Source organism: Corvus moneduloides, chromosome 19, assembly GCF_009650955.1.
Source record: "Corvus moneduloides isolate bCorMon1 chromosome 19, bCorMon1.pri, whole genome shotgun sequence".
NCBI lineage: Eukaryota > Metazoa > Chordata > Aves > Passeriformes > Corvidae > Corvus > Corvus moneduloides.
The window spans coordinates 7,540,592-7,555,855 of NC_045494.1; the positions used below are offsets into that span (position 1 = coordinate 7,540,592).

General features: G+C 46.8%; 2 protein-coding genes across 10 annotated transcripts in view; one reads left to right on the forward strand and one right to left on the reverse strand.

Moving 5' to 3' along the window:
* Nucleotides 1-9,579, reverse strand: part of RECQL5 (RecQ like helicase 5) — a 38,583-nt gene extending 29,004 nt beyond the window's left edge. For 3 of the 8 annotated variants that reach the window (XR_004243747.1, XR_004243746.1, XR_004243748.1), the window contains exons 1-8: nucleotides 9,409-9,513; nucleotides 8,769-8,899; nucleotides 7,490-7,611; nucleotides 5,243-5,761; nucleotides 4,577-4,682; nucleotides 3,944-4,055; nucleotides 1,578-1,740; nucleotides 1,141-1,223 (exon numbers count right to left, since the gene is read on the reverse strand). Coding sequence is in view for 5 of the 8 variants with exons in the window: in XM_032128593.1 (XP_031984484.1) it covers nucleotides 857-875; nucleotides 1,141-1,223; nucleotides 1,578-1,740; nucleotides 3,944-4,055; nucleotides 4,577-4,682; nucleotides 5,243-5,761; nucleotides 7,490-7,611; nucleotides 8,769-8,899; nucleotides 9,409-9,416 (1,263 nt within the window). In the remaining 3 variants the exon portion in view is untranslated. The other 5 variants (XM_032128593.1, XM_032128590.1, XM_032128588.1 and 2 more) reach the window with 5 other exon arrangements.
* A 9-nt stretch (nucleotides 9,580-9,588) lies between these two features.
* The window catches only part of SAP30BP (SAP30 binding protein), a 29,929-nt gene continuing 24,253 nt past the window's right edge, over nucleotides 9,589-15,264 (forward strand). Inside the window, exons 1-3 of one of the 2 annotated variants that reach the window (XM_032128595.1) lie at nucleotides 9,589-9,735; nucleotides 9,895-10,004; nucleotides 12,916-12,963. In XM_032128595.1, the coding sequence (XP_031984486.1) occupies nucleotides 9,621-9,735; nucleotides 9,895-10,004; nucleotides 12,916-12,963 (273 nt within the window). In that variant the 5' untranslated portion in view covers nucleotides 9,589-9,620. The remainder of the gene's footprint in view (nucleotides 9,736-9,894; nucleotides 10,005-12,915; nucleotides 12,964-15,264) is intronic. The other variant, XM_032128596.1, reaches the window with a different exon arrangement.

The window sequence follows — 15,264 nt, forward strand, 5'->3', positions numbered from 1 at the left end:
ACTGGCACAGGTTGCCCAGAGAAGTTATGGATGTCCTATCCTTGGAAGGCCAGGTTGGACGGGGCTTGGAGCAATCTGGCCTGGGGGAAAGTGTCCCTGTCCATGGCAGGGGGTTGAACTAGGTTGTCTTTAAGGTCCCTTCCAACCCAAACCATTCTATGATTGTACAAACCCCAGCCACAACAGCCATCTGTGAGCTGGGAACACACCCCAGAAAGAGCAGAGCTGCTTAGACAAGTGGATCAAATTCTTAGAGCAAGAAGCCTCCCAGCAGCTACTTCACAGCATCACCTTGACTTTGGGTAAAGAAGTGCCCGTTCAAGTGCCCCAGGGCTCAGTGTTGTGCCACAGTTCAGTACTAGCAAGACTATCCCACAAACCCAGGATCTGTTTGCCAAACGTGCCATCGAGGAGAGAACACGCTCACCACGGCACCAGAAAAGCAGCACGTGGTACATTCAGGCTGAAAAAACTGTCCTAGAGCCACGTGTGAAAAATGAAACAAAATGAAGAACTTGTAAGCAAGCCAAACAAAGACCATTTTCAGTTAGTGAACACACACTTCTCTCTTCCTGGCAAAATCATAGCTTTGATGTCTTATCCAGCATAGAACAGCAATTAGTACAATTACAGTGTACAGGGCATGAACTAAACCTGAACAAGGCATGTTGTGGTTGCTAGTCTGCATTTAGATTGGGCACATCCATAATTTGAGCCTGCTTCTGAAACATTCTAAACACCATCAAGTCCTTCTAAGGTCAATGAGAATCACAGACACTTTGTAGAGTGGAGACACTGAGATTTAATGTTTCTGTAAATCTAAATCCTTCCATCCCATGGCTTTCTGTTTGTCCCCTTAAGAGAAGGGTGATGTACTGAAGGAGAGAGTCAAAACAAAAGCAAATGCAACTAAGTCAGCCCATCATCAAAGACAGAATATTGTAAAATACATCACCAGAGAAGTTAAACATCCCCCTGACTTGGTCAGACTCCAAGACCAACATCTCAGTTAACTCAGAGGTGGGAGTCATGAGAGATTTCTCAGGGACACATGCAGGATCCCAGCCATAACAGTTTCTTGGAAGAACAGGGCATGTTTTCCCCAACATTAACAGCAGTGCTTGAAAGAAGTGCACTCACCCCAGCTCCTCACAGAAGTTCACAATGGCATCAAAAGCTGTCATCATAGCTTTGTCAGACTCTTTTAAGGTGCCTTTTTTTTCCTGAAAGTAGATGAGACAAGGAACTATAGTCTTCAATTTAAATATACACAGATAGAGTAACTCTAGCAATGACCAAATCCCACCCCTCTGAGCAATATGGCAAACAGGTACAGACACCTCCCTGTCTCTGCTCCAACTTCTGCTCACCCATTCCTCTCTAATAGAGCTGGCTCTGGCAGCCTTTTCCTTCCCTGCTTCCCTTCCTTCTGCTATCCCTTGCAACCGGGCTCCAGACAGCTCTAGACCCAAGAGAATTTCATTTCATCTTTTCATATTCAGAGGTTACTGCAGACAAATCAGACCAGAGCCAAGGCAGTGTATCCAGGCAGGTGGGCAGTGTTCTGCAGCTCTCACCTGGATGTTAGAGAGCTCCTTCTTGATCAGGAAGCTGACTTGATCCCGATCATTCCTTGAGTAATAGAGGCGGCAGCAGGATGGTTTTCCATCTCTCCCAGCTCTGCCAGACTCCTGGTAATATCCAGCCATTGACTTGGCAATATTCCAGTGAGCAACAAATCTGCATGTGGTAAACCAGGGAACATGAGGCTGCAGGTTTCTCAGAGCACTGCACACACCCATGTGGTGTCTGTGGGCATCAACAACAGCAAAAAACATGGCAGCAAAACATAAAAGAGGATGGAGCACAGCAAGAGATTTTGCACACTGAAGTCCTCTTAACACACAAGACATGGAAAGCAGCAGAGCTGTAAGAAAACAAATGCACCTGGACAGCACATGAGCAGGATGTCACTACAACTGGATGGAAAGGAATGAGCACATGAATATCTCAAACATGCATAAAACTGTGCAGCTCTGAAGACTGAGAGTAAGGACACTACATGAAGGAGTTTGGGAGATTTTACCATAAAACACAGCATTAATAAAAAATTTGTATTTATTTTGTGGGACACAACTGCACCGTTATAAAATACATTTTTAGATACATGATTTTAAAAAGACACTTAGCCAAAATCTCCATGGGAAACTCCACCTCACTGTGCTTCTCAAATGAAGGCAACCTTTCTAAACAGCAAATACGACTACAGAATCATTACTAAATTTTATGTAATCTCTGCAGGAAGGTTTTCAACACAGCACTGCAAGACTACTTTAAACCTGCTTGTACCTGACTATTCAGCAATTCAGCTTATACCTGTTTTGAGAGGATTTGACAGCACAGTAATGCTGCCAATGTTTTCAAGCCTGCCTCAAACCCAGCATGACCCAAGGGCACGTATGATGCATATGGGTGTAGCTAAAGATTAAATGACAAAAGCAAGCAGACGTGTTTCTTCAAACACAAACAGCCCAGGAACAGGCCAAGCAGGAAGCATCAGAGCCCTACACATTTAAACACCATCAGGAAGTTTGCTGAAGAAATTGATAAATAATTTTAAGCAGAACTGAATTTACAGTGAAGAGAAAGGAGCAGATTCCATCAGGAAAAAAAAGAGACACCACCTCTGTTTTCCCTTTTGTCCAGAAGAGTCACCTCTAGAAGTTGTCAGACCTGATCTTATGTGATAACATGCATGAATACTCAGAAATCTGCCAACACAGAGCAAAGGCTAAGCAGCAGTGCCTTGTTAACTAGGCTTGGGTATAATGTCCTTTAAGTTATTTTTTAAAAACCCTGTAAAGAATAATTTAAACTCCATTCCTTGTAAACTAACCAGGTTACAAGCGTGTATCAGCTATATTTCACTTTCAGTCAGCCCTATGCATTTCAGTTACTCTTTGACTTTTTTAATGACCACTGGACAGGGCAGAGTGGCTTCAGCAGGTCATTAATTTGTGTCCTAGGAGACTCCTCATTTCTCTCTTTGGAAAGATGCATCAAGGAGTAAAATTGTCACTGTTATGGGGTCCTGTTTCCTGGCAGCACAGTGACACAGGCAGAGGGATGGCCCAGTTGTGAACTGATGGGATTGGCTCAGTGATATCCTGCCCTTCTCTCACAGTGTTCAGAGCAACTTCTGCATGTGGATTTTAGAGATCAGGTCTGTTGTGGGTGTTGTCGGAGCTGCACCTGAATTATCCCTCTAGTAAGTGATTACAATAATAACTCAGCACAGCCATATTGCAGGGCAGGAATTCTAACACAGAGCCCTTATGGGGACAGCAATCTCAGAGGAACAGCAGTGGAAACCATGTGCAAAGTTTCTGTCCTTGGACAGCAATTTTTATATTTTTAAATATAATTTTTTTTTTATATGTATGTATTTTTATATGGCTACTGCCATTTGTGAAGGGCTATTTTTTCCCCATAGCATTGCAAGAGATCTCCAAAAAAAGCTGGCTCTGACTATTTTAGTAGAGGGTGGTTGAATTATTTTAGGTGCAGATTTTCTTTCCACTGCTTTTTAACAGCAGCTATTGCACTAAGAGAAGTGAAAGAGACAGCTGTGACTGCACTGAGATGGCTCTTTCTGAAACCCTGGAGGGTGTGGCAGAAAAGCATTCCTCCAATTTTCTTGATTTTGAGGATGACTGGCAAAGAGAAGCTCTGCTGCCTTGTGTTTAATATTTTTACAAAGCCCTCACAGGTTTGGTTTTGTTACTCCTAAGATAAGAAACTTCCAGCACTGGTTTTGTTGGTTTAAGCAAGTGTTCATCAGGCAGTTGAGTCAGATATATTAGGTAACAGAGAGACCGAGACTTTTCCTTCCCCCTGCTCAGGTTTCAGTCTCTGATGGTGCACAACACTCAGCCTCACACACCTGACATTTGCTTTGTCTACTCCCATTCCAAAGCTGATGGTTGCAACAATCACAGGGATCTTCTCCTCCATCCATTCATTCTGGACTGAAGTCCTGTCAGCTGCCTTGAGTCCTGGGAAGGAAAAGAGAAGAAAGTAAACAACACCACAAAAAAAAAATAAAACAGAAACAACCAACCTCCCCCCTCCCACAAAAATCCCACAAACAAAACAAAACAAAACCAAAAAAAAGCAAGAAGGAAAGAAACGAGGATTTTCTTTCTCCTCCATTCCCCCACTGCAGGCCAACTCCCTCACTAAACTGACTGATGTACACACTCCTCTCAGTGTTTAAACTGGCCTGGGATGAAGCAGAAGCCAGCAGCAGCTGTTTTTATTTGAAAGACAAAAATCTAGCTCCCCACCCAGGATAAAAGCAGTTGTTATATTCAGGCCATGTGAGATCCAACAAAACCAACAGTTCTGGAGACAAGGGAATGTCATTGTGGTGAAGGCCCTGCACTTACCTCACAGACCTGATGTGTGAGCTTCACACAGAGTGCAGAGCATGCCTAGAAAGCTCTTTTCTATGTAGCCCCAACCCAGGTGGCACAGTTCAGTTCTCCCAGCTAGTGAGAGATGCAGACTCCAGTACCTGCATGGTAGGCCTTGGCTTTCAGCCCTCGGTAGCTCAGCTCAATGGCCAGCTGGTCACACACATCCCTCATCCTGCAGTACACGATGCCACAGCCGGAGTACACCTGGGAGCCAGGAGACAAAGGCCAGGACACTGCCTGAAGTCAAACAACAAAGCTGCAAATACAGCCCCCTCATCCTCTCCCAGCAGACACAAGGCAAGAAGCATCTCAGAAACACTCAGGTGCAGAGGTTATAGCTGAGCTGCTGAGAGTTGTTTTGGGAATTGGTGTTAGAGCAGGAAATTCAACCCTTCAAATGCTTCTGCTCACCCTCGCCACACTATGAGAGCAGAAGACAAACACACAATGATCACCCAGGATGTGACAAACCAAGGTGGAAATGCTTGTCCCATATTCCTAATCAATTCTCTTTTAGACTAACCCCCTTCTGAGGACACCTCTGAAAGGAACCCAGCCTTCACATTCTATCTGTTTTAGAGGAACTGAAAAACATACATGTGCACTTTTAGACGATTTAGAAAACACACGTGAGCACTTTCCTTGCTGGGACCTCCTCCCTTCCTGTCACAGATCTGGCAGGGCCCCACCAACCCCTAGAAGGTCAAGGACCATTAAGGTAGATTTTGTCCAGTTTAGTTTTCTTCCCTAAAGGTAAAACGTACCCCGGTGGTGCCCTTCACTTCAAGCGCCTTCAGACAGAAATCCTTCAAGTTGGCGTACGGATCAGTCAGGAGCTCTTTGAACTGCACATCATAGAACAAGTTAGATCTGAAACAAGGAGTCTTAAAGGTGGAAAGCGGCTGCTTGAGCTTGAGTGCTGCCACCACGTCCTCCTGGACCTCCCTGGTGGCAGTGGCAGTCAGGGCAACGCAGGGGGTGTGGGGGATGCGGGCGCGCAGAGCGCCCAGGCGCAAGTAGTCAGGGCGGAAGTCGTGTCCCCACTGGGACACACAGTGAGCTTCATCAATGACCAGGTAGGACAGGAGGTTCCTGGACACCAGGGAGGTCAGTGTTGGCTGGAAGGAAGAGGCAGCTGCCATCTCTGGGGTGAGGTACAGGAGCTTCACTTGGGGCTTCTCACTTGCCAAGTCAGCCAGGATGGTTTTCTTCTCCTGGGCAGACAGCTTGGAGTTCAGAGAGCAGGCTTTGATCTTCAGAGCCAGCAGGTGATCTACTTGATCCTAGAGCGAATACAAAATTGAAATGAAAATCAAATGGGAATAAAGAAAGTCACCAGCACCAAGAGATCAGTAGGGAGAGCTAGGTGAGGCCCCAGTTCCACCTCCAGGATCAAATCCCGGGACAACACACACCTACAGTCCTGTTATTTACATCAATTCCAGATGCCTTTTTCTTCACCTGTGAGTTCCATCCAGCTCTTACATTCAACTGCATTTTTGTGCATCCATTCACTTTAAGACAGTCTTTTTGCTGCTAGGGAACATCAGCAGGGATCTGTGCAAAACAACTCATCACAGGCACCGTGAGCTGAACAAGGCACCAACACGTCTCAGTATTTACACCATGGAGTTGTCACAGATGGAAAATGAACACTCCCACCCTGCAAGAACAGGGAGCATTTCACTCCAAAATAACTGAAGGATGTTCTAACACAATTGAGACAGGATAAAGTATAAGGATCACGCAAATCACCACTGCAGCAGAACCAGAAGCATGGATGAGAATCATGTCATGAAAACCAAGAAGAAAGCGCGGCATCGCGTCCAGATGAACACTGAGCAAACAAATTCACTTCCCTGTCCCCTGCTCACTTGCACTTGACTAGCACCCAACATTTCAGGATATGAATAGTCCTGAAAAACAGGTATCTCATTATTTTACTCAATATCTGGTTTCAGTCATTGATTTAATATCTGCTTCTGTTTTCTGTTCACACAGTCACCCCCCAGCCTTCCCTGTAACAAGCTGCACAGGCTGAACTCCTGAAGTTTGGCTACACTGAAACACATCATGATCACTTCAGGCACAGCCACCCCTTCTCAGGGCTTGATGAGAAGACCCTGGAGGTTCACTCCAGCTCTTTTCCCTAAGACTCATCGAGCTCATCTTAACCTGTTCTTATCAATGGTATATCTTAACTTCCACTTGTAATATTGGCCATGCTGGAGTTTAATCAGTAATCCTCACACTTGGAAAAAATTCACTCTTTATAGTATCTTTCTGAGAAGTATCACCAAGCCTGCTATAATTCTTAATGTGTATTACAGTGAGACTGTGAAGGAGTTAAAATCATTCCACAAACAACAAACCCTAAACCAGCAGCCTGCAGCACCAGATGTCAGGCAGTGCTAATGGTCTACACAAGTCTAAGCAATGCTACAGCTGCTCTTACAGGGAATTGTTTCTCCCAACAGGTGATGAAACAGTAAAAAAGGCAAAATAGAGGAAAAAAAGTCTCACAGATGAAAGTGCTCATGGAGCAGCTCTGCCAAACCACCTTCTTCCCATCACAGACTGACTGCAACGAAAAGACATTTTGATGCAGAATGAATTGTGCCCTCAAAGGCAACTTCATCACTCCTGGAGTTACTACTTTATAGGTAAAAGGGCAGGTTTTTTTCTGGGGAAAGAGCCATCTTTTGGTGCATTTGAGTTAACTCTGCTTTGCTGCTTATGTCTGGAGAAAATGGAGGAAGGCCCAGTTATAAAAACCACCGGGTTATTATTGAAGGAAAAAACATCCTTCTAGAGAAATGCAAAGTACCATACAAGAGATACTCTGCTGTCCTCACCCATCCCAGGGTAAGGAAAGTACATTGAGGTATCAGGAGAATCCAGAGACATCAGCAGCAGAGACTTGTGGGCAGAAAGGCAAGAGGCAGCTGTGCCTCCAGAGTCTCCCAACCCCTTCCCTGACTGCTGTTCCCCAGCTAACAGGAGACAGTTACCTGAATCAGTGCAATCAGAGGTGAAATGACAATGGTGATGCCCACTGCCAGAACTGCAGGAAGCTGGTAGCACAAGGATTTCCCTGCCCCTGTGGGCATGCACACAAAGACATCCTTCTCTCCTGCAAAAACAACAGAAGAAAGCTCAAGGCTTCTGAGTGGTGGTGAGTTCCTGGGGCTCAGGCTGGAGGGGTGGGCAGAAACAGCACATGTGTGCATGTACCAGGTGGTATAGCAACAAAACAACTTCATTTTAGGTTCGAAAAGCACAGCAATACTTTGCATGCCAGCAGTGGTTTCCTTCAAAGAACCTCAGATTGCTTTGTAAACCTTTAGAGGCAGCAGTACAAAAGTACCAGAAAATACACAGAAACCAAGATGAAGTGAAGGTATTCATGCTAAATCTCCTCCAGAAAAGCTGCTCTCCCTCATTTTACAGACCTCCACTTACCACATTACCAGCCCCATGACAGAACTTCACCACGTCCTCTCAAAGCTTATCCCAGAAAGGTCCCTCATAGGAAACAGGAGGTGGAAATCTCAACCCCATGGGTAATACCCTGCAGGGAGTGACTGTTCCCACACTAACCAGGATTCAATTCAAGCCAGGGAGGTGCCAATGACACCAGGTTAATAGGCAGAGACACCTTGCACATAGAACCCCACTTCTGGCAGGTCTGTTGAGTGGTGATAGATGGAAACTGAACTGGGCACTGTTCTGATTCACACTGAGAGAGCTGCTGAGGGAGCTGGCAGCTTGTTTGTGTGAGCTGCCTGTCCACCCCCAGCTGGGTGTTGGGGGGTGTGTCAACACCAGCACAAAAATGTTTCTGATAATGGCCCCATGATTCTGAGGATCTCAGCTATGCCAAGAAATCAAGTCCTCCACTGGTACTGTCTCTAACACAAGGACAGTTTTACTCTGAAAATGTCTGAATGTTAACAGGTTTGAGGCCATCTGATCACAAACACACTGGGCAGGTGTGAAGAGACAACCAGAGAAGACACCAACAATGCTGCACTTCACCATTTCCCATTTCCATGGCTGATGCAACCATGGTGTTACAAAACAAATGAAAGAAGATGCAGAGCTCGTGTGCAGCACGTGCTCCTGGGCCACCGAAACCACCTCAGAGCAGAGGAGGGCCGGGTGATCCTGCTTAGTCCAGGTGACGTGTGCTCACAGCAGGCTCGATACCAACTCCTGCAGTGTCATCCCCACACGGAGAGATGGACACCCGGCCGTGCTCCTCCACACGTCTCCCATGCCGAGCCTCACCTCTCGCCACAGCCATGGTCGCACTTTCCTGCAGGGAAGTCTTGAAAGACTCGAACCCGAAGACTTTCTGCAGCGTTTTCCGGACCCTGTCCTCCAGGCCCGGGGGAGCCTTCCCGCTCATCCTAAGGATGCTGCGAACGGTGACAGGAACCTGAGCTGGACCCGGGCGCTGCCAGCCTCCTCTGCCCGAGGACTGCCCCGACCCACCGCCACCTGCACGAGCTCCCCCACAACTGCCCTGCCACCCTCCCCCTTTTGCCGTGTCTCTCAGGGATGCTTATCCAGACCCCCTCACTGCAGAGGGCCACAGGATGTTTACTCTGGGTCAGCCCCCTCTCCATGGGGGCTCATAGCGGGGTGGGGGCTCGCTGCCCACCAGACCCTCTCGCACCCGACATGGATGGGGGAGGGGGATGGGGGCAGGCGGCTCCTTCTCACCCACCGCCCATTCCTTCCCAGGGGGCCTGTGTCCTCCCACCGCCCATCACATCCCCCGTCCCACCTCCGCCCCGGCCCGGCCCGGCCCCCACCCTCCACACTCGCTCCACACCCGGCAGGTGCTGTCGTGGCGCCACAAAGTGACGTCACCAGCTTCAATTAAAGGGCCAGCCTGCTCCTTTTTATCCCCTCTCCCCTTCACCCCTCCATCCCCAGACGCTCTGCTCCGCCTCGCTGGGAGTTTTCTCCTCCGGCCGTAAGCCCCCTGAGGGGTTTCTCCTCTAGCTGTGAGGGCGGGATTCCACCGATGTACCGTGGGCCCGCTGAGGGCGGAAGAAGGGCAGCGTTGCCATGGTGACCGCGCCGCCAGCGTCATCCCCGCGCGCCGGAAGTGCGCCGCGGCTGAGGCGGAAGATGGCGGCGGCGAAGCGCAGCGTTCTCTCCTCGCTGGCGGTTTACGCCGAGGACTCGGACCCGGAGTCGGACAGCGAGGCCGGCACAGCGGGGAGCGATGGGGGAGCGCCCACGGGTGAGGGCGGGCAGGGGGCCGGGGCAGGTGGTGGGTGGGTAGCCAGGGTTCCCCCCGCGCGGCCCGCGCCGGCCTGGCGCTTTCCCGTCTGTGAGGGGAAGGCCCCGCACGCTGCCACCTTCCCTTTCCTCACCGTTTTCCTTTTCTCTTCTTCCTCAGGAGAGAAAGGAGGCCTGGTGTCAGTTGGGTACGGAGAAGACGACTTTACCCGCCTGGATGGGGAGGAGGAAGGGTACGAAGAGGAGGATGATGAGAACAGCAGGCAGTCAGTAAGTACCTCTCTGCTCCGGGAGCTTGTCTTGACCCCTTACACGGGTTGTAGAGGCTTTTCTCTTTCAAAAAAGAAACCCGAATAGCGACCCGTGATGGAACCCAGAATATCTGACTCCTGGTGTGGGTTTCAGCACTTCCCAACTATTCCTTTTCACTTTGTTTTCACATAGAAAGCATTTGCCTTGAAACCCATCAGCAGCTTGGCACAGCTCGTGTTGCTCGTTACTGTGTTGGTGTCGTTGGACTCTTTTAGGGGAAAAAGGCTGTTACAGCCACTCTAAATGAAAGCTTTTCTTTAAATGTAGTTGATATACAAGAACCTTGTAAGAGGACCACACTGTCAGCTGGTGGATTAAAAAGCATAAACTTCTGTGCTGTCTTAAATTATTCTTTTGTGTGCAGCTCAATCCACTCCCTACATCAGGTCACCTTGATGTAACAGTGTCCTGTCTACATGTGGGTGGCTTTTGTCTGTCACAGGTGCATGGCAAGTGTCTGATGTCACCTGAGGACTGAGGTGACCACAGTGTGGTGGGACAGGGCACGGAGCTCACAGTCTGTGGATGCAGCTGCATCAAACATGAGGATGTGTAGTTCTGCCCTGTGTCTGGGAGAGTGAAACAATAAGTTTGGAGGGGGGAAAAGGGAAGCTCTCATCCGCTTTCTTTATCGTCAGCCTTTTGCTACCACTGTGTTATTTTCTCTCTATTCTAGTTCTTTCCTCTACCACATAGCCAAAAACCCAGGGCTACTCCTGTAGCTTTTCCTCACTGAAATCTACTGTGTGTATGTTAGATCAGTCTCTTAGGAGACACTCTTTTCTGCCATCTGTCTGCCCAAGTAGCAGCCCAGAAATTTCAGTCTCTTCTTCTTGCTTTAAGTGCTGTTCTGTTGCCCCTGTGTCTCCCTTAGCAAAGCAGTGAAGCTTCTTTACTGCTTCAGTGACTCTTCTTTTTATATCCAGCACTTCTGGACTCTGTTTCAGTGAGGTCTCTTTAGTTCAGAGAAAGCCCTGTGTGTGATCCAGGTGCTTGCCAAGCTCAGCTGTGTTCAGTTAGCACTGTGAAGGGGTTGTAAATGGAGTGGCTTTATTGCATACACAGTTTTGGTGCAGGTTGCAGCTGTCTGTCATCAGCTGCTGTTCAGATAAGGGCAATCAATCAGTCAAGCACTCTGGTGGACCTTGCATAGGTGTGTGGTTACAGTACAGGTTGCACAAGATGCTTTCCTTTTTTTTTCCATTAAATATTCTCTGAGCAGACTTGAAAACTTCCTTGGCATTGCTTGTGCTAGTAGCTCATGTTGGTTATGAGTTGTTTTTAGAAAACAGGACGAGGTGGATTCAGGCTGTCCTGGGCTTTGCTCTGTACAACTCAGTGGGTCTTTTAACTACTTTAACAGTGACTGAAAAGCCTCTGTTTATTTTCAAAGGCAGCTCTCAGTAATGCTGCTTTGTTTGTTAATGTTGTTATTCCCTGCTAGGTAAGGAGTTTTTGAGAGCTTTTTCAGCTACTGTCTGCAGCATGGATAATTCAACCCATTATTGCTTTGATGAAAATCACTTTTATCTGTATAATAGAGACTGTAGAGGGGAGAGCAATCTCGTTTGTGATAAACCCCAAGCTACTTGGTTCTTTTCTAGTTACAAACTCACTGTAATTAACCCTTGACAGTCAGGGCTGAATTACTGTCATATGTGCATCTTTCAGAAAGGGAAGCTGGAGAGTAGCCAAAGTGAAGGAGTTTGATGTCTCACATCTGTGGGAGAGGCATCTTAATTCAGTCAATTAAAACTTACTGACATTATTGTGTGGTCAGTCTCTAGCTTGTCCTGTCAGAACTGGCTCAGGTGCCAATACTCTGAGGTGGGCAGTTCCTTGTAAACTCTTCCTTTCAGTTGCACCTATCATTTCACTTTTTCTTCTGTTTCCCTTTTTGAAGCTGAAACACCACGTTCTTGTTTTGGGGCCAACGTTGAAGTTTGTGGGAAAGTTTGGAAGAAAAACCATTTTGCTGAGTTGTGTGAGCATGAAAAACACTTTCTGCTGCTCAAACTTGTTTTGAACCCAGAGTATGTGTTAGGTCTAGAAACAGGGGTACCTGGGGGGTGCCCAGTGAGGGGACAGCAGCTTTACTGCCAGTGGGGACCAAACTGGAGCTTCCTGCTCACATGGTGTGGGTTTTCACACAATACTGTGTTCAGTATTTTAAGCTCTCACAGGGCAGAAGTTCCCCCAGTTCTTTGGTTTATTTCTGGTTCATAAAAGAAATTTTTAAAAATGGAGACTGTTACCTGGCATTTGTCAGTGTTCCCTTTCTGTGGAGGTTCACAGCATCTGCAAGCAAGGCACGAGAGCTCTGCATCAGCAAGAAAGTTGTGTCTGCTGGATCACTGGATCCCTGGAACTTGGTGCTAGGCCAGACCCTCTCCAAGCCTGCATGTTTGGTTTGGTGGCAGGCCAGCTGTGTGTCCTGTGTGTGTTGCTCATGCTTGGGACTATCACAGGTCTTGCAAATGCTGCTTTTTTCTGTGGGTACTGCTGAACAGAGGCTCTTCAGTCACCACCTGCCAGCTGGAGGGGACCAGAATTATCAAAGGACAAATGCTTTTTTCCCCAGCTCTGCTGCTTTTTGTTGTTTAGTTCCAAGCATTCCAGAGCTGCATGAGTTTTGCAGGGACAGCTGCTACTGAGTGATGCTTTTGCCTACAAAAACCCCCAAAACCAAGCAAACACTTCTTCCCCTGACTGTAGGACTTATTTTCTGGTTATGAGGGGGTGGGGCAGAACTACCCTCCGTGGAAAGGGTCTTGGACTGCTGCTGGGCTGCTGAATGCCCTTTGCTGTAAGTGCAGTTACTTGCCAGGCCTGCTCTTTAAGCTTAATCCTGTAAATTCTTGTCTTGTAGGAAGATGACGATTCAGAGACTGAAAAACCTGAGGCTGGTGATCTAAAGGTATTTGAAAGTGTGGTCTGGTGGTGGGGGGGAAGCTCAGTACAAGAGGAATAAGTCTTAACAGCATGGCTGGGTGTTCATTTGTGATCTCTAGTGAGTTCCACCCCTTTTGTAGCTTTAACCTGTGTTTTTGACTTTAGTTCTGGCTTCTGCCAGAGGCAGTTAAGAGATCACAGGCTGAATCACAAGGAAGGTGAATTTAGTCATGAATTCAGTCATGTTGTGTATTAGATCTGAAGTTTCCTGACAGCATCTCACCTATTTTGCAGTGATGTGGGAGGTGCAGCATCCAGTACAGAATTCTGTATGACCAGCGTTAGTTGGAGTAATTTCTTCATTTAGAACAACTTAATGAATAAATGATCCTGTGCTCTTAGAGGCCATGGAAGGTGTCAAAATCAATTCAGTTGTCTCCAGCTCTCTCCTTCTGAAGGAAGCAGTTTTTTAAAGGTCACAGAATAAATTTAAAAAGTGAATTAAGATCCCCACATAATAGCTATTATCAAAAAGAGTTGAAATCATCTTTATCTTGGGATTACACCTTGTTTCTGCTGAACAGCAGGCGTTTAACAGCACACGGGAACATGGATCAGGGTAAAAGCTGGAGCACAAAAGACCAAATCCATTTGAAACTAAAGACAGCTGTGTTTAAATTTCTTATGTTAGTTCTGTACAAGCAGTCCTGTTCATCAGGGATGCTGAGTGATGAACAAGTGCAAGGGCATTTATTTTATCCAGCAGCTTCTTCAAGGATCCAGACAGTCCCTAAACTCTGCTACAAAAGCCAGAGGACTGTGCTGCAAAGCGAAATTCTGTAGAGAATTTGATTTACCACAGGGCTTTGATAGGCTAAGGTGAAGGCAAATGGATGTGTTTAGCTATTCTATTTGAATTAGTTTTATAGCAGCACCTTCTTCCAGGTCCCACAATGTTCTTATGGATTTACAGTGATGCACAGCTGAAAATCTTGGCAGCTGCACTGCAGCTGGTAAAGTCTCAGTGTGTGAAATGGCTCCCAGGCACTTGGAAATGGAATGTATTGTCTCCTTTCCTTGTTGTAATAAATAATATTTTTTTTTGAAACAGAGGGAAAGGGAATCTCTCACTTTTATCCTTTTTCTACTTCTGTATTTTTGCCCTGGTAAACGTGCTAGCAAGATGTTTCTATAAAAACTGCTGGATTCAAATGTGTACTGTGAAAGAAAAATATGGGTTTTCCTTAAAAGATAAATTTGGTGTGAATCAAGTTTTTGAAGTTGTGCAGTAGGGCCTTGTTGCAAGTGAGTGCATTTCTGTCTTCTCTAAAAGAGCTGTAGGACTTCAGGGCAGTGGAGAATAGGTCTGGCAGAGAGAAAGAACAGAATTAGAGTGTAGTTGCTCTTGTCTGAGTAATGATATACGACAGAAATTGTACCACTGAGTTGTGTGGCTGCTGCTTTAATATGTCACTGACATTTCTTGTTGGCTTATTTAGAAAGCCTCGTGCTTTCAGTGGCTTTCATGTGCTGCTGTCCAGGTGCGTTTTGTGCTTCTGGAGAAGAGCCACACATGGCCACAGAGCAGCATTTCAGCTTCAGTGAGGAAGCAAAGAAACAATGAATGGATTAAAAATAAAAAGCTTTTGGTATCTTGGTAGACTGTGCACTAGTAGCTCTGCAAGAACTGAAAATGTAAATTAAAGGAAATAAATAAAGGTAAAATGTAATTCCTGCTATCCCAGTGTAGCATGAAAGGTAAGGATTTGAGAAGAGTAGCAGGGAGGCAAAGCTGAACTTAGTCTGAAAGTGCTGGTTTCAGACTTCCATGTCATCTTTAATAGATGCCTTTAAACACAGGTGAAAAGGGAAATTGTCTCCTTTGGCCTTTTGGGCTTTTTTTGAATGCTAAATTGTAGCTGTAGAGCCAGCTGGCACTGGGAAAGGTGGGGCTGTGGAGGCAGCCCAGTGCCGTGCTGGGGTGTGGCTGTGGGGGCACTGGTGGAGCTGCACCAGCCATGCTGTTAAGAAATTCACTTGGGATGGGGGGAGACGGAACATCCCTGTGGAAGTATTTGTAATTGGAGCAGTTGCAAATGTTTCCTATCCCCTTTTTCCACCAAGTGGCAGTGTTCTCCTCCATCCTCCTCACTGCTTGGAGCTTGCAGTGTCTGTGACAGCTAACAAGTGTTGCAGTTACTGTAGATCCAAAGTGCAGCAAAAAGGCAGGCCCTTGATTATAACTTGCTAATGCTTCTGTGTACCTTAATTTTGTTTGGAACCTGCAGAGTGCTGTAGTTGTGTCTGCTCAGTTTCTTGGAGACAT